Raw genomic sequence first — 26192 nt, forward strand, 5'->3', positions numbered from 1 at the left:
CATGAGTAGATGTTACTCCAGGAAATTCAGGCTAAAGCCAACACTGAGTCGCACCTACTCACTGAACTATCTTTATGAATTTGTCCGGAAGGTGCCTGTGCCTCCGCGAGGCAAGAACATTTTCAGTTCACAGTATCTTGATCTGTTACATGCGCTTCTGTTTGCTCCGTTTGTCCTGAACTTCTGGATTTCAGAACTTCTAGTTTTCATTGTGGTGTTTCCTTTCTTCAGAAGCCAATGAGTTTACAAAGCGTGGATTCGCTGGTCCGAAACCGCTGCATCGAAATGCCCCACTGTTGCAAATCAATTACACTAGAAAGCTACGATGGCTATACTGTGTTGTAACATCATGCTACACTGTACTTAAGGGTTAGTTTTTATTTGAAAAGCAACTCGCTAGTGGTAGGGAGACTTATTCAAGTATAAACAATCTTTTGGCTAAGGAAATGTTTTCCAGTCTGCTAGTTAATGACAAAAAATATAAACCAAAAATCAAATAGTCAATTTAGGCTTGAAGAGAATTTAGGAACAGAGTTTCTAGAATATAGGTTGATGTTATTTATTGTTAAAGGCACGGATTCGTTTTACATTGCAAGCCTTTTGTTTGTATTTAACAGCAATCGTCTATCGAAACAGTTGATGTTATAGAATATTGAGGAGGGAAACATTTGAATTCCATAGGTTGAATTCAGCCAAGTGTTCCACTTTTGCATTTTGATAGAAGCAGGGAATGTGCTTCCATTTGATTTGCCACACCCTTGATCTTCCCAATCTCGTCCCAGACTAGAACCTCCATTTTAATAATCTAAAAGTACGAAGGCAATATAGAGAGGGTCTAAAGAGGCTCGAAGTTTGGGGGAAATTAGACCCACAGTGGTGTGATCTGTTCTTTGATGGTATCTGTAACTACAGATGTTAATATATAAAGGCACTTCCCAACCTTCTTAGCTGAATGTGGAAAAGAGCAGCCTCTAACGTGTAACTACTAAAATATGTTTATACCTTTCAATCACTCCACGTGATTCACTGCATAAGAGCAACCTAATAAATGAAGGCTAGAAATAAAGTTTCAGTAAAGTTTACAAACTTGGTTGCACGTCCTGTGCACACTTCCTGGTTGGTGGCATATCAAGTTACACGCCTGTGTTATGTCTGGAATCTTGTCATTTACCATATTGATAATGTGCCATAATACCCTCAACCTCTGGGGCTTCATTGATCAGCAGTTCACTTGTGCTGAAGCATGAACGTAATCTGTCAAGTCATTCTCCGATGCATACTCGCCATGGGGACGGGCCCATGGATGTCAATTCACAGAAATGCTAGGGGTAGCGGAAGCGATATCACACGCCCTTTCACCTCCAATTTCACTCACACATCCTTATACATACACACAAATTCACAATTACACACTCTTTCACATGAACACACTCACCGGCAAGCTTGCTCACAGCATACACATAAATGCATTTTGTTACTTACCTAAGCTGCCATGGGAAGGGCATACTCCAGCTAATTGCACTCCATTGTTATTACTCTAGTGAATAATAAATTGACAGAAAACAGAGGGTGGAGCCCTAACTGACGCCCATAAGGACGAGCTGACACTGTGTTCCTGGCACTGAATTCGCCACCTCTGAGGCCAGGGGTCGCAAAGGCAGTGCCAGGGGTAGCAAAGGGCAAGCCAGGGGTCGCAGCTGCGACCCCTAAATGACATCCCTGGACGGGCCACATTGGCTGCACTGGCTGTGTATCTAAGGGAACATTACCACGTTGTATTGATGAAAAGAAGCATGTTTTCATAAACAGAACCAGGTGAGGAAGGAGGCTGTGCGTGGATGCCTTGAAAAGGAGACCAGGGTGCCCTTTTCACCCTGGATACATGATTCAGGGACTACTTGGGTTTCTATAAACAATTTTGCACTTGATTTTACTTATCAAGGTTTGATCAAATTAATGTGTCATAACTTTATTTTGTGTGTAGATTATCATGATCCCTTGTATATATCATGGCATTTCCGACATGTAGCTTGTGCATTGGAAAGCATAGTTGTATTTTGAGCATTAATGGGAACTTTTTCTCTGAATTACTGATGCTTCAAACCTGCATGATTTCTGTTAAACATTGCTTCCATTAGATTTGCAGTTCCTTCACCGGTTCATAATGTGATGGCTATGTTTAATTTTGCCACAAAGATTTTGAATTTTGAAAGGCTCAATGATACTTCAGTTTGTATCTGACAGGGGCAGGACTGCAGTGCTGGGATAAATGTCACAATCTTTATTTTTAGTTGTCTCTTGACACCATACCTGTTAAAGCGGTGTATCTGAAAGATGTCCCAACATGTCTCAAAACCCAGGCAGACGTCATCAAAGAAAGAGAGATTCTTGGATTCTTATTTTTAGAGACTGTCAGTGAAGAAGCACCGGGTAAACAGAACTGTTATTTCTCTTCATTTGATGGCCCATTTGAAAATATACAAACAGAAGGGTTTGGCTCCCTCAAGAGCAGTATTGTTCTCTCATTTCATGTAATTGGCTATTTGTTGCATTAGTACACTTTCTATCGGTTGCATGCATTGCAGCGGGTAAAGGATTATTTTACATCCCAAAAGTACTCAATAACTACATATTAAACTATGGTGTTAATAGATGCATTGTAGACAGAAAGCAAACATTTTATACCTAAAAAGCTCTATTTTAATATTTTTGTCAGGATCAAAATGCAAGCCAGACCTTTTGGCTTTGTTAGAGTTTGTTACGTTTAGTGTTGTGCCTACAAATGGTGCTGAAGTTTTATTTTTATTTACTAAGGGAGCTGATTAGCCTGGGGTCACACAATTTGATAATTTGTGAAACTTGAATCAGGTTCTCAGTTACATGATTCCAGTTTTTCATTGAACAGGTATTTTGGGATTTCAATGATTTTGATTCTCAGCAGCATGGCACCATTTTATAATACATAATTTCTTTAGCTGATATAATTAATATCTGTGTATTACAGACATAATCAAAAAGTGATGGAGTGCTCATCATTGTACCAGAATCTATAAGCTGACATAAAAACGATATAAAGTCAAATTTGGTGGGCTTGAATAGCAGTATTTTGGGTCCTCTCCTACTCAGAAGTGAGAACTGAAGACCAGTTAGCCAACTGGGATATCAATATAGGAACATTCTCCTGTATACAGTTGTTCACACATGCAGCAGTCAGTAATGTTTTACATCAGTTTTTGATCTTTGCTTCAACCACACCTTAATTGGTTTCCCACCGCAGATAACCCAAAACTCCCTCAGAAAAGCCCAAATGGGTTTCTTCTTCCTGGAAGAGCTTGGCTCATAAGCAACCAATGAACCGGAGGCTATGCTGGCTAAATCTGTTGGAGGACAATACGTCTGCCACCATGATGGATTACCAGCTGATAAACGTAGAGATCACTGATAGCTGTCATGGAAGTTGCTGTCAAGATACAAAATGTTTAGGGGACAGCTGCCATCGGTTTTGATGGCCTTCCATCAAATTTAACAAAGTATTTGCTTTTCAAAAATAAGCAAAGTGAGTTTGTTATTGCAAAACAAAAACCATCTACCCATCGGAAGAAGTTTACCATCGACAGAGCCAATAGGGTCTCATCAGTGGAAATCTGAGCGTCCTCCTGACCTTAAAGAGGAGTATCTTGTCTGCCGAATTATAAATCACTCCCCTATGTTGCTTGTCCTAGAAGACTCTGGTGCCCTACATACATATACGCATAACAGTCCACAAACCAGCTAGCCCTCCTGTTGTGTATTGACTGTATCTTTACATTTGACCCAGTACAGTGCTCCATTGCTTTTCTGGTAGTTTTGCGCTTTGCAAATACCTCAAAAATAAATGCACTCTGATTCTGAATCAGCAGATGACATTGATGAAATACATAGACAAAATGATTTTTAAAAAAAGAGAATTGTTCATCCATCACTAATTGTCCTTATGCAGCTGCCTAGCCTTTCACGGTTTCCTCTGGTGATAATTGATGGTAGTCATATGCTTGGACACAACACATTTGCTTAGCAACGCATTTGCTTAGAAGCCCTCTTCCTCTCAGTCTCATCCGGTTCTGGTATGCAAACATGCTTATTGTCATCAATACAATGTGCTAACATTCCCTTAGATAAATGGCCAAGCCAGTGCAGCCTATGTGGCGAGACGCCATGGCGAGTATGTGTATACAAATGACACGAAAGATTATGCTCTTGCATCAGCATAAGTGGATTACTAACTGATGAAGCCCCAGAGACTGGGGGGGGGGGGGCTCATGGTGCATTATAGCAATATGGTAAGTGACAAGGATCCAGACATTACCAAACAGTGCTAGGCCTTTTTTTATCAGTTGACGTTGCTCTTCATGGTTGGTAGTGTTTCTGTTTTGTATTCATTAAGCTTTCAATTGTGAAGGGAACTTGAAGTCATTGTTATAATTACATTTTTGAATACTTGAAAGGGGCGCATACTCTACCTAATAGGAAAAAAGTGTTAGAAACCCAGTGCTCCGTGACAGGACATTTGGAAGTGATTGAGCCATTGTGCATGATTCCAGTAGACAGTTGAAGTCTTGCAGGCGTACAGCAGAGTTGGAAGCACCACTGCTTGGTAGACCTTCGGCTTCATTGGTAGGCTGGTCCCTCGACGTTCCTTAACATTGGAGCACAATCTACTGAAGGCCGAGCTGGCTTTCGGACTTCTGCAGTTTACTTCAGCATCGATTGTCACTGCACTGAATAATATTACTAAAAAAACTTCTAAACGCCACACAATTTATTGTTTAAATATCACTTTAAATAGATATTGGGAATTCAGACATCAGCTTATCAGTTATGAAAATATACACATTTTTACATCTAATATACACTTTACAATTTTGTTATACATATACACAGCCAAACAAAAGCTTCTAATTTAGTTGGCTGGACTAGACACAGAAGAGCTACTTACAGGTAGCTAGAGAGCTACCTGTAGCTCACAAGCTACTCACTGGAGAAGCCTACTCTAAAGCATGATTCATGGACAGCTGTCTGAGCGTTCATGATATTTTTAAATAATTCAGTAAAGTGCCTGCTCATGTGCACACAATGACACACCTTTTGGAATCTGTGCACTACTTCCTTCTTCTGGGCAGTTAATCCATATTACCATAAAAACCCTACTGAGTACGGACTTGGCTTCAGTGGTTAAAATGAAATTGTATTCTGTGAGGATATAGTGATTGTTTTCTCCCATTTTTCATTTTTTTGGAGCCTTGGGCAGTTGCGGTATCCTACATTGTTTAGTTGCTTTGTTTAGTTGCATGGACTTAAACAGCTCTGTGTTTTTGGACAGAAGGACCTCGACTGGTCTTTAGGGGTTGATAGAGCTGCAGATACATACCATGGTTACAGGACAAGCTGTTAGTGACCCCCTCAAAGTTATTGTAGCCGCAGAAAATTGGGGATTGCTAGCTTCTAAATTATTCCCATTTCAGAATTGTAGGTCACCACAGCTACTTCTTAAAGATAATGTTAAGGAGATCACCTTATACTGTTAATGTGCCTTTAAAATGACAGCACTACCATATAAGTACTGTTTACTTTGTCATTGCTTTTGGTCGGTAAGTAGCTGGAAAAGGTGAGCCATGGTGCATTCTTACATTCACAAATAAGCAACGCATACTTTTTAAGGAGAGGCACTATTATGCGGGCAATCTTCATGTTGCTGATAGCCCTTTAAGAGTCACAGCTTATTCCTTAGAGTGGAGATCTGGAAGTCACACAAGCAATTATCCTGGCAACCAGCATTCTCTGACTGCATGCCAAGATCCTGGAATGAGTTAACTCTGTCTCCTCCTGCTTCCACACCCTACGCATGCTCTGCAGAATCTTCAGATGGATCCCAGTCAACACCAGGAAAACCATCATCCAGGCCCTCGTCACCAGCTGCCTTGACTACAGCAACGCTATCAACCCATCATGTCCTCCCAGCTCCTAAAGAGACTACAGACAATACAGAACGCCGCCAGATTGATCCTGAAGAGATGTCATTTCAGACTCCTCATGCACGCTTACAAAGCTCTACATGATCTAGGACCGGTCTACATCAACCACAGTCTGCACTTCCACCAACCCGCCAGGCACCTGTGCTCTTCCTCTCTGACCCTCGCACACACACCCAAAATCCAGCACCGCCACAGCAGCGGCCACTCTTTGTCCTACATCAACGCTGAGGGCAGGAACAATCTACCCCTGCCCCTCAAAACTGCACCCTCAGTGGCAGGCTTCAAGAAGAGACTCTAGACCAGGCTCTTCGACAGAGACATTGCACCCCAGCGCCCAGATACCCCCAGGGGTGACAGCGATGTGGTCTACAAATGACTTGTTGATTGTTTGAATATAAATAAACTGTTTTGGATGTTATGTTGACACACTGTAAAACACTGTGAATAAAGTTTACCTGTGTTTTCTTCCTATATTAATTTGTATAGGAAATGTTTTTAATTTCTAGAATTAGACAAAATACAGTTGCTTGGAAATGTAACTTTATAGCACTATTCTATATTTAACCAAGGAAGGTGCTCTAATGCATGTATATCAGTACTCTATCTACCTTAAATGATTAAGGTATGTGTTCACTGTTTCATAAAAGGTACAGTGCTTTGGCAATTGACTTTGCTTATCATAAGCTTCAATTATCTTTCTAGTTAATTAATGTATCACTTCTATACCATGTGCATGTCTTATCTGCATACAAGTCTGATATTCCCAGTGTATTGAGGACACTGACAATAAGACCGTTATAAAAATACCTCCAGGCAGTACTCTGGAGCGTTTTAACCTATGCCAGCTAGTGGTTTTTTTTTCACGAAAATGGGGCGTATTCGTTTCAAAGGGAGAGGTTCTCCCTACCAGATAATGAAGTCACTTTAGTCCAATGTACTGTGGGTGGGAGGGAGCAACATCTCAGATGTTACAAGTTGCCTTTGTGTGCCCCATTCTTTCATCATCTACCCTGTTATTTTCAAGCTCCCAGTTATGTTAATATATATTATGCAGAGTTTTAGAGTTCATGCGGTAGGGTATCCTGGCACTGAACATGTGTGAGTCTAGGTCCACCTGGGCCTAGTGTGACTACCCAAAAAGCAAGGTTTTCGGCTTCTTGCGGAATTTAAGAATTGTGGAGGAGGCTCTTCTGTGTAGTGCAGGTCACTCCATTCTTTAAGAGCAATGTAAAGCAAGGATCGACTGCCAGATCTTGTTTTCTGTATTTGTGCAAGTAAGAGTCTGGATGACTTGAGGTGTCTGCAAGATTTGTGAAAGCAGATAAGATTGTTGAGGTATGTAGGCCAGAGCTATGCAGTCCTTTGAAAGTGTGGGTGAGGAGTTTGAATTGTGCACATCTGTGAATGGGGAGTCAGTGGAGCTCCTTCAGGTGTGGTGAAGTGAGTGTGGCATGGGGGGATGATAGCGAATCTGACCACAGAGTTTGAGTTTTTGTTGATCCTGGCAGAGAACATGTTCCCATAGTCAAGCTTGCTTGTGACTAGGACGTTCGTGATGGTTTTACAGGTACTGATTGAGTGCTATTTGAAAAGTTTCCTCTGCATCTTCAGGGCATGGAAGCATGAGGCAGTGATGGCATTGTCTTGAGCAATCATGGCTGAGTTTGCTGTTGATGATGATTCTGAGGTTCTTGGCAAGGCTGGTGTGGGTGGGTATCAGTCCTAGCTATGTTGAGCACCAAGTGGAGTCCCACAGTGATGTGTTCTTCTTGAAGATCACTATTTCTGTCTTGTCTGTGTTCATCTTAAGACAGTTGGTCTTTATCCAGTCGGTGATTTCAGTTATGCAGTCATTTAATTTAATCTGGGTACTGGGCATCTTGTCAATGAGGGTGAGAATGAGTTGTATGACATCAGCGTAGGACAGGATCTTGATATCATGAGAGTTGATGATGCTAGCTTGAGGAATCCTGTATGCATTGCAGAGGGTCGAGCTCATAGAGGTTCCTTGTGGAACTCCGCAAATGAATTCGCAGGCGTCAGAGGCATACGGTGCCAGGTTGGCTGACTGGGCACTTCCAATCAGGAAGAAGGAGATCCATTGAAGTGCCTGTCCTTGGATTCTGATTTTGTGTAGGTGTTGGATGAGGGTGGGGTGAGAGACTTAGTCATCTGCTGCAGGGTCAAGCTCCATCAATATGTGTGTGTCACTTTCCTTTTTTTGTTCCTTTATTCTGAGAAGAATGGTACTTGGGATGATATGTCAGAATGGTATAATTGGACCTGTTTGTCACGAGTGGCAGTTACCTTGAAGAGAATTGGGCATATAGACCCCCACTGAGCCACCACTTTGAAGGAATCACCCTGACGGTAAATTATGCTAGATTAAAGCTTGATAGCTGCTGGCTTCCCCGTTTAGCATATGCTGCTGTTCTTGCTGCAGTGCAAATCCAACCTGCATCTAGTAGCATGCACATCCTCCACAGGAAGATATGCAACTTTGAAGAGTGCATATGTACTTTCCTTGTGATTTTCCCTCTGCTGTTGCAGGAAACATCTGTTTTACTGCCTATTTTCGGAATTATGGTAGGACACTCTATCCACCACAGGAGTGATTCCAAAACTCCAAAGACTGTTAAAGAGCAGTCATTACTCAGGGCACTATATGATGGGGCACTAACTTTCAAACTCCACTCCTGCATTTGTGATTTACTTCTATGTTTCCACCTCCTTCAGCAACTCTGACTACATCTCTACTTTCATTGCCAGCTGCTCAACTCAACCAACTGTGGCCCCATCTACCATCCCCTGACCGCCATCTCTCACTGGGTTTGGGCCAAGGCTACTGCTACACTGCTGGCAACGTGTATGCTACTTTATCCATACTTCTTCTGCTATTCAACGTCCCCAAGCCATTGTATTGCCTAAACTACCCCAGATACTGCATCCTTTCTTTTTCAATAGCCCCAACTACATGCTACCAGTACTAAAATATTCAATTGAAGTGCAGATTACATTACCATTTAATTGACCCCAGCTATGACAACGTCCATCATTTCTCCCCAGGTGTAAAGAAAAAGTAGTTCTTTGTATTTTAGAGCTCTTAGCGTTTTATTGTACACCCAGATTGTTTCCATTTCTTAGTATCAGGTGCCTGAGCAAGTCCCTATTCGAGGATCCTAAACCAAGATCATCTGAACCCTATGGCGAGACACCGTATACACATCCAGTGCCGCTGTGGTAGGAGTGGGGGTTGTCCAGGGGACAAACTCCACTGAAGGCACTTTAACCTAGCCCCAACTTGAGTGGCTCCCATCCTCACTGCTCAAAGCCGCACAGCCATGGCTAGTCTAGAGAATCCAGTTTAGTAACCTGCTCTCTTCTCAGAAACCAAATAGCTCTAACAGATACACTGATGGTACACAACTCTGTCTGAAAATCTTATCTGTCAACATCGAACAAGCGAATAACTGACTCACCATCATACAGAACTTTGTCACACACCTACGTAAAGCTGTATCTACAAGACTAAATTCCTTCTCTGTAGGAATTGCAATATTCAAGTCCAGATCCAAGAATTACTATCTATCACAAGCCTTGATGGGTTTACCTGCATCATTACAAAGCAACGAGGACCGGTGTGCTCTATTATATCTGGCTAAAAAAATAACTATGCAAAACAGGCAACATGACAAAGGAGGTCAACGATTAAGGGTCAGTGAAAAATATGAAGACTGTCAAATGTTCTACCTCATTGCATTTAGGATGTGTCAATAATAAGACGACTCCAACAACTGGTTTGCACCTTCATAAAGAGATAATGACCCACATCTTCAAGGAGTAACTTTTAGAGGGCATTGATAAGAAACCTCCTAGCTCCTCATCCCACCAACAATGGGAATGCCCACTCCACTTCCCATACGGTTGTGCACACTCCAATTTCACTTGTTACACTTGCTCTTGATTCGTTCCACCCATCGACTGCTATAGTTCTGAATCCCTTATTGTTATGTACATTGCTCATTTGATCCCCGCTAGCATAACTGAATATAGAAAGCCAGTAAGACATGTAAATGAGATCTTCATTAAAACATGAAATCACTGGTATGGATACAATAAAAAGCTTTTATTTCATGAATGTGTGTACTCGGGCATCTACCCAAGAGTGGCAGGAGAACCATCTACCATTATCAATAACATATTAATGAAAACAGTAAGTAAACGTCACCATTTGGGTTTGCCATTTACTTCAGTATGAAGATAAAATAACACCAGGGCCATATTCTTGAACGTTGCTATTGTGATGAACATCTACTTAAAGCCATGTTCAGTAAGGCACATCATTCGATTTATGCCAAAATTCAGCTATTCATTAGTTCTCTCACTGTTTTTCAGAACATATTTTACATATTTTACTTTAGTTTGATTGTAAGCAACACATCAATGATTGTCCTTTTAGTCTTCTACCTATCTGTGTAGGATTTGGGTATTAATATGACGCAAAACTATCCAAGGACAGGACGCTGTACATTGCTAGTAGCCATGATTACAATTAATGATCTTTACGTCGTGGGAGGGTTTCAGAGAATACAGAACCAGTAAACATTTGTAAAGCATTCCTTAATTTTTCAATTACGTAAATAACATTGGAAAAGTAACCATATTCACATTGCAGCTAGAAGGAAGACTTAAAAAGATGAGTTTTTACCATTTCTATATTTATTTTTCTTCCAACACATCTTGAGTTATAGTAGGTGTAGCTTGAGTTTAAAGAGTGGATAAACAAACTGAAAGTATTTTATACCCATTGTGAGGACTCGAGTCTGCTAAATGGAAGGACAACATTAACGGTATAGTTAAATCATTCTGTGTTTGGTGGGCTCCGTCTGTATCTCAGTGAGCTTTCTGGTTTTCATGAATGGGCCACATTCTTGAGATTTACATTGAATCAGATTATTGTATTGTTGTGTAATTAGTGGAAACTGTAGATTGTGTGGAATACAGAAGAAACATTACAGCCAGGACCTCAGATACAAAAATGAGCCCAGGGCAAGCTGCAGACACCTGGAACTGAAAGCATAAAGGGAAGTTAAATTGTATCTGGTGCTCCTAAGACATTCCTCGGTTGATTTGTTTTGTATTAGAGTCCTCGAGTGGAAATCAACTCAGTCAATTGATGTTGTAGGTTGTATCTAGCAATTCAACCTCGAAAAGTAATAGAAGTGCCCCAGGCAAGTCAAGCCTGTTCTTGGATATAGTCATACCCTTTCAGAAAGATGCTGTAGGGCTCATCGGTTTTACACAATGCACCAACATTGTTATTTTGTTCTGCAAGGTAGAGTTTCAGTCAGTTTTTTTGGAGCGAAGTTCTTCAGGATTGGTTCCAGTAAACCCACACCATTTCAAAGCAGAGTACATGTCCTCCTATAACTGACATATGTCGGCCAGTTCTCTTCAGGAGCTTACCAGTTAATTAGGAATTTCCCCAATCAACAGGTCAGTAGACTGTCTCCATCTCAGGAACGTCTTTGCTTTTAGCCATCTAAGGGATGTAGGTTCCCCAACAGGGGGCAACTTTTCACAGTAGACCAGGAGCTTGCTCATCCTGGAGGACAGCTCAGGAGGTTATTTTCCACAACACTGAAGTAATTCTTGGAAATAGAGAATTCTGGCTATGAGTTGTGCCATTGAATGTTATCTTTTCCTTTTAATGTCCAGTCCTGTGCTGATGAAGGCTGCGCTCTGTGTTCGTTCTTCACAGGTTCTGGCTAGTTTGTCATTAGTAATTACTCTTAAACAAATCCATAAATGCACCTGACATGCCTCACACCCACAGTCTCAGTAGCATAATGTATCAAAAGCCTTGACATCTGGCAGTTTAAGTCTCACTGAGGGCTTATTTGGAAAAAGGAAGATGGCAGAATGATCTCTTGACAGCACAGAGCTCTCTCAGATCCTTGGACTCAACCTTTGGTTAACAAATCAGCTCTTTGCACTATAAAGGTATTCTAGTACCTGTTACAAGGGCATGCAGTTGAGAAAGGAAGCCCAAGAGGATGCATTTGAAGCTGAGACGCATAGATAAATATGATTGGAACTGATCACAGTTTTCTGCTATATATAACTTAGTCCAAAAAAACTTTGATATGGGCCGTGGGCCAAATGGCCACTGAAATACATCTGTATTGGATTCTTTGCCCAGCCCAGAGGCTTGACAAAATTGTTTTTTCTCCTCAGGCTTTTTGCCTGAAATTAAATAAACCTTTCAAATATCAGTTTTGCCTGGGGCCACCAAACTAATGTTATTACATTATTAACATATTGTCTCTTTTCTTTGTTTCAAAGAGAATGGCTTCCAGTCCTTTGTATCGTACCTCTGTGTAGCTCGAAGCTATACAAAGGGCTCTAGAGAAATGCACTTATGCTACAGCACTGCCACGCAAGACGGGGTAGATGGACAAGGGTGGCCCTGTGCTCAAAGCAAAATTATATACGGAATCGATGTTTCCATGATCTAATGTCAACTGGGTGACCAGACATAAGTTCAGGTCACAGCAGTACGACTGATAGAAGCACCCTTGACATGGAAGTAGATATGACTTATGCAGAGCCTATGTGACTGATACCTAGTCAGCAGGTGCCCTACTACAGCAGAAGTAAAATGAATAGGTAAATAAAAGATCCAAAATGTGGAAAACCTGGGAAACACCCTGAGCAGGCTGAATTTCTTACAAGTTGTTTTTAATAATGTCGGAGAATGTCGGAGAATAGCACAATGGCATTCTGAGAAGAGAACACCTGACACCTTTTTCCTTAACAGATATTAATGCAAATGATAGTGTGAAAGTATTTTTTTCCTCCAGTAGGCTTCTCCCAAAATAGTGGCATTGCTCTTCACTTTAGGTTTCGTGTTTTTATTTAGCTCAATACAGGCCACGAGCTTTGGATGCACAGGATCAAGTGAATTTACATTTTTAATTACACGAATGAAAACTGAGGGTAACAAAAGTGTATTGTACAAGCAGGTGACTTAGGACATTCTGTACAAGGATGAACATGTGGGGTGGTGCAAAGGAGGATGGTTAAATTAATCCTGTGTGAAATGGAATATCTTCAATTTGGAGGTAAAATGGAAAGGAAAGAGTTTAACATCATGTTTCAGTGTTTGCGCGGTCTGACTGCTCCTCCCACTGCAGTTGTTTTTTTGCAACGGAGGAAGCAATGTTCATTGTAATAGTGCAGTGCCGTAGAGTAATCCTGTGATATTTACTTTCCCCAAACTTATACTTGATTTTAATTGATCGACGTGTGACGTTCACATACTGCAGAATTCCCACGGTTTTGACCGTAGTTATAATGTGTGTGCTCTCAAGTTAATTTGGAGCAGTCCACGTCTGCCAGCTTTTGCTTTGAAATATTCAGAGAGATTAAGGGACGGTAATACATATTACATCACGACAATCTTCAGCAACATGTATTCTAAAGCATTGGATTCAGGAACCAGACATTTTTTTCATCAGGAAGGATTCTTTGCCATCTGTCACTCTATTTCCAAACTGCCTGCTCTATGAAGGCTGAGTAAAGCATAAGAGACCTGTTACATTTTAGAGAGAATACGACAAAAGAATAAAGGAAGTATCTCGTTTTCAAGAAATCATTTTTACTTTGATTTGCAAAGACCTAGCATCGTCTCTAAATTACATACCGTGTGATCGACCTATAATAGATGACTAGGTAGATAATTGATGGTGCTGTCATCGCGCTATAATTTGGCTTCATAACCTTTACTTTTTCAGTGGATTATTTTTCATTTTGATAAAATCTAGACTGAACTCCAGTGTCACTGATGGGGTGAAAGATAGTTTCATATATTAGCTTCTCTAATGAGACTTATTTTTCCAGCTCATCCCCCTTTTGTCTCTCAGCTGCTGCTTACTCGTCCAACGTGTTAGAACTCATTTAAGTCGCAAACAATTTCCCATTTGGTGTAGAAGGCTACTAGCCTTCAACTGTTGCCATTGGCAACAATGTCATTTTGCACACCACTGACAGGCGCTCATGACATCATTGATGCCAACAACATAAAAAAAATAGTAAACAAGGCCAGCCATAAATCATTAAGGCAGAATTCGCTTGTCATCACCTCTTAATGTACAATTGGTTTAATAAAAAAAAATTGATTCCCAAGGTAGACAGCTGCATGTTCATGTTCAGGTGAAGCTCCTTTTGAAATGGTATGTGAGTGGTGATGCAGAAATTGTAGGGGTCAGGGGCTTGAAGGTTAGTTAAACGTTTTCCTGGGAAAGAGAATAGAATCTTCCCAATCATCTGTTTAAAAATGTACCTGGGGCTTCACTATTCTCAAATTGAGTGTCCCAAAGATGTGTACTTTGTGAGTTGAGTTCCATGGGTGACATGTTAGATTCTTTAGGTACAGATCAGAATATAAAACTCAGTTTAGACCTCCTTGTTGATATGTTATCTTCCTGTATCTTACCAGGTCTTTTTTTTAATTTTTATTTTAAATTAAATAAAAAAAATCCTAACTTCATTGACCAGACAGTATCTCTGTTTCCTGCAGAATATAAGTCGAATCACACCAGACGACAGAGCTGTCTGGTTTGCTGAAGACATCTTGGGGAGAAAGCTTCCATGGAAATGCATTTTGCCCATTGTTTACCATTGGCCTTAGAGTTTGTAACTCACATTTCTATTTGCTGGCGCTATTTGTTTTAGGCTGTCCATCTTGACTTCATCCATTCCCTTACTCAAATCTTGTTTACTTCTGAAATCTCAATTTCTGTAAACAGGCCTTTATTTCTTGTTCTTATCTTGTCACATTTGCTGTGCATTTAAACACAATGATCAAATGTCATGCTCAATCCTCCAGGGAGCTTGATGTTTACATTTCTTTCTATGATGTCATAGTGAGAGCTATAGAAAGGCATGAGGAATGCAAATTGTTCTCCCTATGAAGCCCACTCCTGCACCTACTATGCACAAGTTTACGAGGCTGTAACATAACTGTTAAAGTAGGCCTGCAGGGGGAGGTTCACACAAATTATGTGTCAAAAATCATTCAAAGAGAGGTTGAAAGCACTGTTGGCTTTTGCTTACTGTGACCCTCTAGTGCAGGTGTCTTCAACCAGTCGATCACGAGCTACCAGTAGCTCCCAGACACCTTCAGAATAGCTAGCAGCCTTGACTTCATTTTTAAATAAGTCCTGGGTCGCTTTTTCTTTTAAAGATAATGGAAGGCTGTGTTTGCATTATCAGTCTGCTGGTAGCAAAGCCTGATAATGAGCAGTGCTCACATCCACATCATCTTCCAAGGCCGTACGCTCGGGCTCTGGGAGACCTGCCCTGTGAACAAAGGATTCTCATTTGTGCTCTTTGCATTGATTTCTATCCTATACATGTAAACAAGAGCAGTTTGCTGTGACCTGCCTGTATAAAGCAGTGTATTCAGAAAAGATGCTGCATGTATTCTGTAACAAAACAGTAACATCCAGAGACCTTTGTGAAGAATAGAAACAAATATGCTTTGATTCAATCACTGTATTTTTAAAGGACTTCTATACAGTAGAAAAGTGCTTGCTGATTGTTAGAGATGGGGTCTCTAGTTGGCAGTGGTTTGCACCCTGTTTAAATCCAAGTAGGGACCCTCACTGTAGTCAGTGCTCAGTCAGACTTAAGGGCTAGGTTGGGGCACAAAATGATTTTTCTGAATGCTTTTACATGGGAGAAAATGAAAATGAAAAGTTAACTTAATGATTAACTCTTCATTTTGATTTTCTCCCATTTTAAATAGTGGCATTTACAAAGTACCAGGCCTTTGCTTCCAGTGACCAATACTCTGGGCAGTACTCTGCCATATTTATAAATGAAAAATAATATTTTTTTTCAAATGGGAGAAATTTATGTGAAGAAAATGTTTTCTATGAAACACTAAGAACCTCATTTCTGCACTTTAAATTTCTCCTATTTGTGTTATACATGTAACGGTGACACATATGGCGAAAGGTATGTCCTGAGCCACAGGTACATACAACACAGTCTCTCAGTCACCCATACACATATATCCCAAGCTTATGCACAAATGTTCCAGCATCCCCAAAGACCACACTCTTACTGACACACATGGCAGCCCTTTCGTAGTGCCCCTAATCAAAGTATTTTAATCAAACCATAGTATCTGAATCTATGGACATTAGGCTTCAAGTCAATGAAATTGGTTGTGGGGGCGTCTGGTAACAATGCTAGAGTTGCTTGGCTTTTAGTAGCTCACAATGATTTTCAATGATCAGAGGTAGTTCTCACTATAGAAAAGGATGGAAACCCCTGCTCTAATTAATGTCTAATGATCTTTCTGTTTACAGTTAGCGAGTCTGAATACCAAACCATTTTAACAATAACATTTATTGGCAAGCCTAAAGGGTGTAGCCTAGGCAATTACACTTCATGAGCAATAACCTAAGTATGTGCAACACACGCAGCAGCACCATGCCATAAAAACCTGGGCAACACAGATTACTGCTTTCCAGAAAACTACTAACAGGAACCCGGAAACCAACTACATTATTTACACTACAGCCTTGAGCATCCTGTGTATGTCAAAACATAGTTTTCATACTGTTTGGTAGATGTGTGTGTTGTCAATAATGAAATAGGTGAACATGTTATACAGAAACTACAACGGCCTACCACAAGGGCCATCTTAAGCACTGCTGGCATCTGATGCGACACACTGTGCCACTTGATTCTGTGCCTCTCTACTCTGCTATGCACTACCCTACGGCAGTGCACTCTACCCCACTCTACTACCCACCACTGCACTCCACCACTTCACTAAAATTAGTCCAGTCTAGTCCACTCCAGTCTACTATGAACTACTCACCCCTGTGCCACTCCACTCTGCAATACTGCACTCTGTCACTGCACTCCAGGCCAGTGCACTCTATGCCACTGTAGTATATCCTGCAGCACTCCACTCTACACCACTTGACTCTACTCTGAAACAATCTGCTCTATGCCACTGGACTCCATGCCACTCTGTGTCTCTCCACTTTATGCCACTCTACTCTTATCTGCACCACTATACACCACTGAGCTTTGCACTACTCTATGCTACTGCAGTCTACCCTGCACTCCACTCTGTCCTGCACCACTTCACCCTACAACACTTCACTCTACTCTGAAACAATCTACTCTAGGCCACTACACTCAATGCCACTACACTGTATGCTGCGCTACTCCACTCTATGCCACTACACTCCATGCAGTGCCACTCTGCTCTCCACCACTGTACACCACTGCCCTCTATGCCACTCTACTCTAAACCATTGCACTCTACGCCAATGTACTCAACACCACTTTACTCAAAACCAATGCACTTTACGTCACTGCATTGTACACCGACCAGTCTGCACTCTATGCCACTGTACTGTACTCTGCAACACTCTACACCACTGCATGCTACACCACTCTATTCTACTCTGCACCACTGTACTCTATACCACTTTACTCCACGCCACTGCACTCTGCCACTCTACTCTGCAAGACTGCACTCAGCCACTGAACTCAGTGCTTCTCTACTCTGTGCCACTGCACGCTATGCCACTGCAAGCTATGCCACTCTACACCATTGAACTCTGTCACTGCACTCTATACCACTCTGTTGTACTCTGCACTACTGCACTCTGTCACTGCTCTCTGTGCGGCTCTACTCTGTACCACTCTACTCTTTGCCACTGCACTCTACGTCACTGAAGGCAAATCTACACCGCTATATTGGACTCTATGCCACTACACTCTGCATCACTCCACAACACTCTAATCTATTTTGCACCAACGCACTCCACTCTTCACCTCTGCATTCTACCCTGCACCACTCCACTCTACGGCCACTTCACTCTACTTTGAAACAATCTACTCTAGGCCACTTCACTCTATGCCAATGCACTGTAACCCCTTTACTCAAAACCAATGCACTCTACACCACTGCAATCTATGCTAGTCTACGCTGCTTCACTCTAGGCCACTCTGGGATACTCCACTCTGATGCTCTACCTCATTACACTGTGCTACAAACTATGAGACTCTGCTCCACTCTGTGCCACTCTACAACACTACTCCACTCTACAATTCTCTGTGCATCTCCCTCTATGCCACTCCATGCCACTTTACTCCACTCTGTTCTATGACACAACCCTCCACCTCACTGTTTGCCACACCACGCCACTCCACTCCGACATTCCACTCTCCTACACTACTGCACTCTATTCCACTCCACACTATGAAAATCTTCTCTGATCTATGTCACTCTGCTTTACAAAACTTTACTCCACTCTGCGCACCACCCTCTATGCCACTCCACTCTACACCACTCCTTGACACTCTGATACTCTAAGCCATTCAATTCTACTCCTTGCTATGCCCTTCCGCTCTACAACTCTCTACTCCCTCTATGACACTCCACTCCATGACACTCCAGTTTACTCCACTCAACTCTACACCACTCCACTCCACACAACTCGATAACACTCCACTCTTCGGCATTCCACTCCACACTACTCTTCTTTACCCTGCTAACGTTTAGCTATGCTCAACAGCTGCCATGCTGCCATAGCCAATGGCTCTTGCGTAAGCGAGACCTTTTGGCTTTGCCAATGCTTGTTTTACCAGAGAGTATTTTGCAGTGAAAATTGTTGGGGCTTTTATTTGTCTATGCTTTGAAGCCCTATTCGTTTTTAGTCTATCATAGTGCAAGTTGTGTGGAGAATTGGGCTTCAAAGTACATAGCCGTGAAAAAATGTGTTAATTTTCCAGTGAAAAACTGAAGAAGTAAAAGTACTTAAAGGTTTCAGGTTTTCCAAAACAATTAGACATGCAGACGTCAGTGTGTACGTTATTAGAAGCCAGATTGCAGGACAGTGTTTTTGGTTCAATGACGTAAAACACGTCCAGGTCATCTAGATGTATGCCAGATTAGTACAATAAGGATTAGTAAGGGGTGCACGATGTGTGTTTCCTGAAACAGTTAAAAGAAAAACCAATTTTTAAAAACCTCGGCATCCAAAAGATTGTTTCGGTCAATGCGCAGGGGCAGTTTTATGGCGAAAGTCAAGGAAATGATGTAGTGCTCTCTCATCTATACCAATGGAATTATTTAATTAGCAGGCCACGGACTGTAGTATTAATATCTGGTGTGCTTGTAGGGTTGAAAGTCATTGATGGTGCAGTAATTTAGCACCCAGCTCCCACTTCCATATCGACGGACCTGGAGTGTTTCCTGCGTTGTTGACTCATCTTGACCTCCCAGCCAGATGTTCCATATAATTTATTAACAAGTTGCTCACCAGCGGAAACTTGTTGATACGTGGCCGTTTACTTCCCATGTCTAAGCTATGATACAAATATTGGTATGTGACATCGGTTTTATTGTCTTTGGGTACAGGGCTTTTTTACTTGAGCCATTTTTGCGGATACCTATTGGCCTTCCCCGGCAAATCGGTGTAGTCTGCAGTGACTGGTAACCTTCTATCTCCCCTAGAGTATGAGATGTGCGTGTTTAGTATGATTGTGGTGCAAATGAAGGTCTCTTCCTGCTCATGATCCTGAATTCTCCCTTTACTGACTATGATAAAATGTACCTTGTTACACTGATCATGTATTTCCCTGGAAGCACCTGGCATGAAGGCTGCACCATTCCACTAGGGTCATAGCTGCCTATTGAATTGCATATCTTACAAATACCCCAGCCTTAAAAGACCATGGTTGTACAAGTGTCCACATTTCACATCATCGGGTCCTTCTCAGCCTGCCACAACATAGTGGTGTGTATCTCCAGCTGACTGACTGTATGAGACTCAAACTTAGTGCTTAATTACAGTCAGTTGCTGTTGGTAAGCACCATCCGGACTTATCTCCGAGACCCGAGATTAAATTAAATGCACTTAAAGTCTTCTGGCTAATTGCATGCACCTGCATTGCTTTTTCACAGAATTTCAAGGTGTTGGTGAGGTTCACCGAACACAATCTGAAGGGAAAGCCAGCCAGCACACTGGCACACTGTGGCAGAAAAGGATGTGGCAGCGGTGGTGGCTGTAGAAAACATTTTATGAACTGGGGAAGACCACCTTTACTCATGGCCTCTCAGTCATGCTCATGCCAGCCGATTAGCTGGACGGCTGCGCTGCCCACTGGATTGTCCATTGAGAGACAGCGCCAAAAACTTGAGCATGTACCAGGCCTATTCTGGTGCTCTTTGCTGAGCCTCGTCTTCCAGAGTGCTGAATTTACTGGCCCATAGGCAAGCCAAAGGTAAACAGTAGGTTTTACACTCACTCCCTGAACACTCAAATCTCCGAATGATGGAGGTGTTTCTATGAACCAAATGACCAGCATCCTCTAGCCTGCTTCCGGATTCATCACAGTGACGGAGCAATAAGCATGCCCCAATTCCATGTCACCTTGCAGTTCCAGAGCCTTTTGTTTCTGCTCTCAGGTCTCCACCCAGAAGGATGTGTAATGGAGTAAGGTGAGGAATCTGAAGAATTGCGGAGGCTATGGATTGAAGCTGGAAGTGTTACCCTATACCCAGACACCGTCAGTCAGCTCAGGGCTTCCATTGGCAGCAACTGTAAATCTGCAGCTTGGCCTGCCTTCTCATCTGCAGCAAATGTTTAATTTAGTTTTGCTGGCATTCTCGCATAAAAAAGGTCATATTATTCAGTTTTCCTGTACATCAGTTTTTCTTTGTACCTAAATAAAATGAGCCTTATAGTAATTGCCTAGTATTTTCCTCTTTGTCCAAACCTTGGTGGTTGGGAAGAAGCAAAGATCAATTGGGATTAAATATGCTGCTGCACATCATAGATCTCTGACGAAATGTGGAGTGAGTGCTAATGCCATGAGGCTCATGAACACAAGAGGAAGATATGGTATATTTGCTGCGAAGGATTGTAAGCAAGATGGTGCTTCAGTCTGGAAGTACTTCCCAGGATCTATGGAATAATCTGCTAAAGAAAATCAGGTCTGTCAACAACCATTTCCAATTCAAAATTGTCATCAGCTAATAGACATAAAGTGCTAAAATTATAAATATGGAAATACTGCACATAGCAAAATTATATAAAACACTTCCTAAAGTGGTTAACAGGGACTAACAAAGTGAAACATTTCTACATCTGGATTTGTCAGAGGAGGTGACCAGGACTAAGTCCCTTGCCTACTACAGTAATCTGTGAAAGCCCATGTAGAACAGTGCCTGTCCACTTGCTTTAATACCAGTCCGCCCTTAACGACCTCCTGTATTGTAGTTAAGCTCTCCCAAAAGGCAATCATCAGGGGTACAGTCATAAATGTATAAATATGTCCAAAATTAGTTAGCAAAACAATGTACAGCCCATAGTAAGTGGGCTTAACACTGAGTCTGACAGTCATCTACATCCAGGGTCAGTTAGAGGGGCTAATAAAAAGCAACACCCTTGCCTACTATGGTAATCTGTGATATTCCATGTAACAATATGCTCATCTGCAGATTTAACATCGTGTAATACCAATCTAGCAATAAAGCGTATTGGCTTTAGCATATGTGTCTCATAGCAAATCTCAGGTATATTGCCTTTGTCATAACCTTTCCTAATAAACAGTTAAGGCCTAGGCATCCGACTACTAAAATCTGGGAGATTTCATGAAACAAAATTGCTCTCAACAGGCTTTACCCCGGTGCAATAATAATCAACCCTTCAGTGCCCACTGGATTTAACATATGCTTTTTACAAAAATTCTGTCAGGCTTACTGCCCTTGTCATAAAGTTTCATTATAAAAAGATTAGGCCAATAGCCTTCTTCATTGGTTTGTTATCATACCCAACTCTGTCCCGATGTTTTGAGCAAAGGCACAAAGTGCAAGAAAGGCACTCTTTTTCATATGAAGAACACAACTTGCTGTACTCAAGGTAATCCACGTGTGGGCAGAGCCAAAGTCCCTTTCTCTGCAGTTATTTTTAAAGCTCTTTTCTTGTTGATTACATAAAGTATTCTTACAGCTATGCTGTCAAGCCAGACCTAAAAATGTCAAGTTCAAAACTTAGCCTGATGCTCTCCTTGCCACATCAGCGCTTTTCCTACTTCCCCGAGTCTTGTAGGAGGATTCTGTTGTCAGACTTTTCCGTTCATATAAGTGTAACAGGCTGGTGCAGGGGCTGTAATTCCCTGAGCATCTGAAGGCTTAAAGCAAAGAGTTTTCAAAACATATGTTTTTACAACTGCACTGGGATTTGTAGCGTCAGCTAGAATTTGTTACTTTTGCATGCACTGATAAATTTGTAAAGATGTTCTAGCAATCATATATGTGGTAAGGCCCAGCAGTAGGGCTTCAGGCGGATTTTCCTCCAGGAACTATATTCCAGATTGTAAATACTGTCCTAAAATAGAACATTGTTAAGGTAAAATTTTTCCATAATTTAAGTGTTCTGAAGAAACACGATGTTACAGCCATCAAAAATCAATAGAGCCATCTTTACCTTAGCATAACTTAGAAGGAACAACGTGTAGTCATTATTACAAAAGTATTTCTAAGTGGGAGCAGAATACAGTGATTATATACCACTTTCGTTAATGCAAAACTTCAAAGAGGGAATATAATTAAGCAATGTACAGTTTGTTGATGTTAATCAGAACACTTAAACAGATCAAGTATACCCAAACAAGGCCTTAGGTCTATTTGACTGACCGATCATTTGCTACATTGGATGAAAGAGCGAGAGAGTGAGGTGGCCTGCAAAGTCCAGATCTATGAATTATCACGGACATATGACCTGGGCCAGTTGTGTATCAACACACATTTATTTTATAATGGTCTTAAAAGGGGACCTGGTTTTGACGAATGGGGCTACTTTGTCATCCTCCAAGGCCGCTAAGTTTTCCATGGTAAATATATGCCATACTTTGGACCTCCACATATTGAGGGGAGTAGGGTTTGTTTTTGTCCATGCACAAGCTATAGTTCAGCGAGCTGTAAGTAGTAAATGTATAAGAAGTTTTACTCCTATGTGTAGTTAACAGGCAATCTGTCTCTTTTCCTTTATCCCCCAACAGCAACATCAAATGCTCCTTAGGTAAAATAATGTCTGTGATCAATTTAATATGCTCAAGTATCTCTGACCAAAAGAGCTGGACCATGTCACAATGCCACCACATGCAATTCATAGTGGCCTTTTGTCCTCTAATATGTCTGTTGAGAGCTAAACATTGCATGTGGTCTAGTTGTAGTGAGATACCATTGCATAGTGATCTTATAACTATTTTACTTCGGATGTGTCCAAATTGATCATTTTGCTGCACATGTATATATGTGTGACCAGAAATCGGTGGTGATTTATGTGTCTAGCCCAGTCTCCCCAACCCTGATGTAGAATGGGTTTACCATTTGTTGTTGGAAGGTGAGTAGTCTGTTAGGTAGACCTCCCTTTTTTTTGTTGAACCACTCCTGAGAAATGCCTCAAACCTGGTGGGATCGTACATGCCTCAATCCCTCTCTGCTGTTGTGGTTTAAATAGGCCCGTACATGGGATGTGAAAGGTTTACTGGCATGACGGTAGAGTTTTGACTTGGGCAGCTTTGTATAATTCAGGCACACTTGTTATTGGGGCAGCAAACCAGTTTCTAATGCCTTTATCATAAATGGCAGGTGGGAAGTCACGATTATTAAGAATGGGAGTAAAAGGAGATGGAAATGTCATCACCTCGCCGCCTTCTTGTTGCTGGCCAGTACCCAAGTATCATTCTAGTGAGAAACAAAATATTTTCCCGAGCAGTTAATCCAGGAGGGAGCCATGGAAGAACATTTAGAGGTATGGATGTGAAATGTCTTTCTATCTGGACCCACATTTTCCCTCAATCTGTCTGAACCATGGCCAGTCAAGGGTGTAATCATGCCACCTGGATATATGATTCCACACAGGAAAAAGAAAGGCAGCCTTCATGGATGGATTTATGTAGAGTTTTCTTGGATACTCTAGATGACCTGTACCCCACATGAAAGCCAATAGCTTGTCACAAAGTGATTTCAGGATGGGATGGTGGGGGGCAGGGTTACACTTTTTTTTTTAACATTCCGGCTTAGGTCCTCAGCTCTGCGTCATTGACCATAACAGGCAACATAAGTAGACACATTACATTTGAACTTCCTGGACAGCATTAAGGTATGGTAATGTATGCCTGGCAAACCAATTACTGCCCTGACTATACAAGCCTCATGTTGGATAGCCATGAATGCCAGCAAGGTGTAAACTTGGTATAGCAACAGCTACTTCTGGCTTGGCCTTTCATATCCATGACCTTATCATTGCTACCACTGTTTCCCTGGATAAGGTAGGCAGCAGCAAAGACATAAACAGAACTGTAAAAACCTTTTTACTGTTTGCAGTTTCTATTCCTTGCCCTTTCCTTTGTTGTGAGCAGCAAATGGTTTGCCGAAGGATTAATGGAGGGAGGATAAACAATCCACCCAGTTGATGTATTCTGGGGGTAAAGGGGTCATGATGTTACTTCTGCTACAACTGGACGTTTGGTGAATGTATTTCCATGTCAATAGCATGAATTGTGACTTTACAGCCACAGCGAATGATAGTCAAACATTTTAGAAGTCTGGGTGTGACATCCTTGACTTTCATACCGACAGAACTTAGCAGGTGTATTTACAATCAGTCTCTGTGGCTAGAACTGATATGCGGTTTGCTTACCTCATACAATGCACACTGCAGCTATTTCAACAAGCAGACTTGCCTTTAATACCTCTGTTTCTGCGTATACATTGTACATAGCATATGATCTGCAGGAACATTGTCCTTTTTGTTTATCTGACATCAACGTCTCATAAAGCCAGTATCACTGATTGTCTTGAGTCCACTGAGGCAAAACACCATGCTTCTGGTTTGTAGAATTGTGTGTGTCTTTAAGAACTGGTTTGGCGGTATATGTTTTGGTGAATAGTAAATTAACTGAGTTGTTTAAATAGACACAAACTGTAAAAACACCTGTCTTTGTTTAGACGTGTAGCACGTCTCCAGCAAATACGACCCCTCATTCGCAAATTGATTAATCGTATGCATGTTTTTATTGCAGTTTGCGGTTTTGTCGTTCACAAGCGGTGCCATGAATTTGTCACTTTTGCGTGTCCTGGCGGGGACAAAGGACCTGATACTGACGTGAGTACCTCATCAATATCCTCCATCATTCGTGATAATACTGCTTAATACATGCGTTATTTTGAGCATTTCCGCTGCTTTACAGGTACACGTAGTACTAAAGACAGATGCAGTGTGTACTATCCTGCCCTTTTATGTTGATTTCTTTGATTCAATATTAAAGATTTGGGAGCTATTTTGTTTTTAGAGCATGCTTGTGTTCACTCAATTTCTTTTTTATTGTTGCCCATTTGGTACACGTGTATACTGATATTTGATCCTTGACTCCACTGAATATTGTAATTTGTTTTCTTTTGGCTGATTACTAAGCCTGGGTGAAATTTCAATTACTTTGGCTTAATTTCAGGAATTTAGCATTTTGCTTATTACGTGAACTTACCCAAACCACGTTGTTTTGCCGCGTCATGTCAGTTCGTAGCATGATTATAGCGCAAGAGTGCAGGAACAATTCAAATTACCAAAGCGTTCATGGCCGTAGATAGTGGTACTTGTGTTTTGGAGAAAAATGTATCTTAATGGCCAAAATGGATGGAAGAATACATTTCATTTTCAAATATTGCTCCAGTTGCCACGTTTACATTCCACCTAGTTTTCACAAAATTTCAGCGAATTACATGAAAGCAAATTATATGAATTTCACACACCCCTATTTTAAATCAATGTGTAGCTTTCTTTACAGTTGTGTAAGTTTCATGTAAAATATTGGAAAATGTGTGTCCCAGTACTGAGGAAAGATGATAATTCACATGAAAACAATGAAATTGGAGTTCTTTTAGATATAGTTTTTTTCTGTGTTATACTCCTATAGTTTGTAAAAAGGGACATTTTGCTAAGATGTGTGTGTTTTTTTTTTTTTTCTTGTATTTGTCTTCCATTAACTGTATACTGAAAAATGATAAAATGCTTTCTATCACAACCGAGAACTGTATGGGTGACTCATGCAAACTAAAGTAGTTCAGATAAATAT

General features: G+C 41.3%; 1 protein-coding gene across 2 annotated transcripts in view; it reads left to right on the forward strand.

Moving 5' to 3' along the window:
• PRKCA (protein kinase C alpha) overlaps positions 1 to 26192 on the forward strand; it is a 1238381-nt gene that overhangs the window by 323229 nt on the left and 888960 nt on the right. For both annotated transcript variants that reach the window (XM_069199886.1, XM_069199888.1), the window contains exon 3: positions 25143 to 25225. In XM_069199886.1, the coding sequence (XP_069055987.1) occupies positions 25143 to 25225 (83 nt within the window). The remainder of the gene's footprint in view (positions 1 to 25142; positions 25226 to 26192) is intronic.

This window comes from Pleurodeles waltl, chromosome 7, assembly GCF_031143425.1.
Source record: "Pleurodeles waltl isolate 20211129_DDA chromosome 7, aPleWal1.hap1.20221129, whole genome shotgun sequence".
Lineage (NCBI taxonomy): Eukaryota > Metazoa > Chordata > Amphibia > Caudata > Salamandridae > Pleurodeles > Pleurodeles waltl.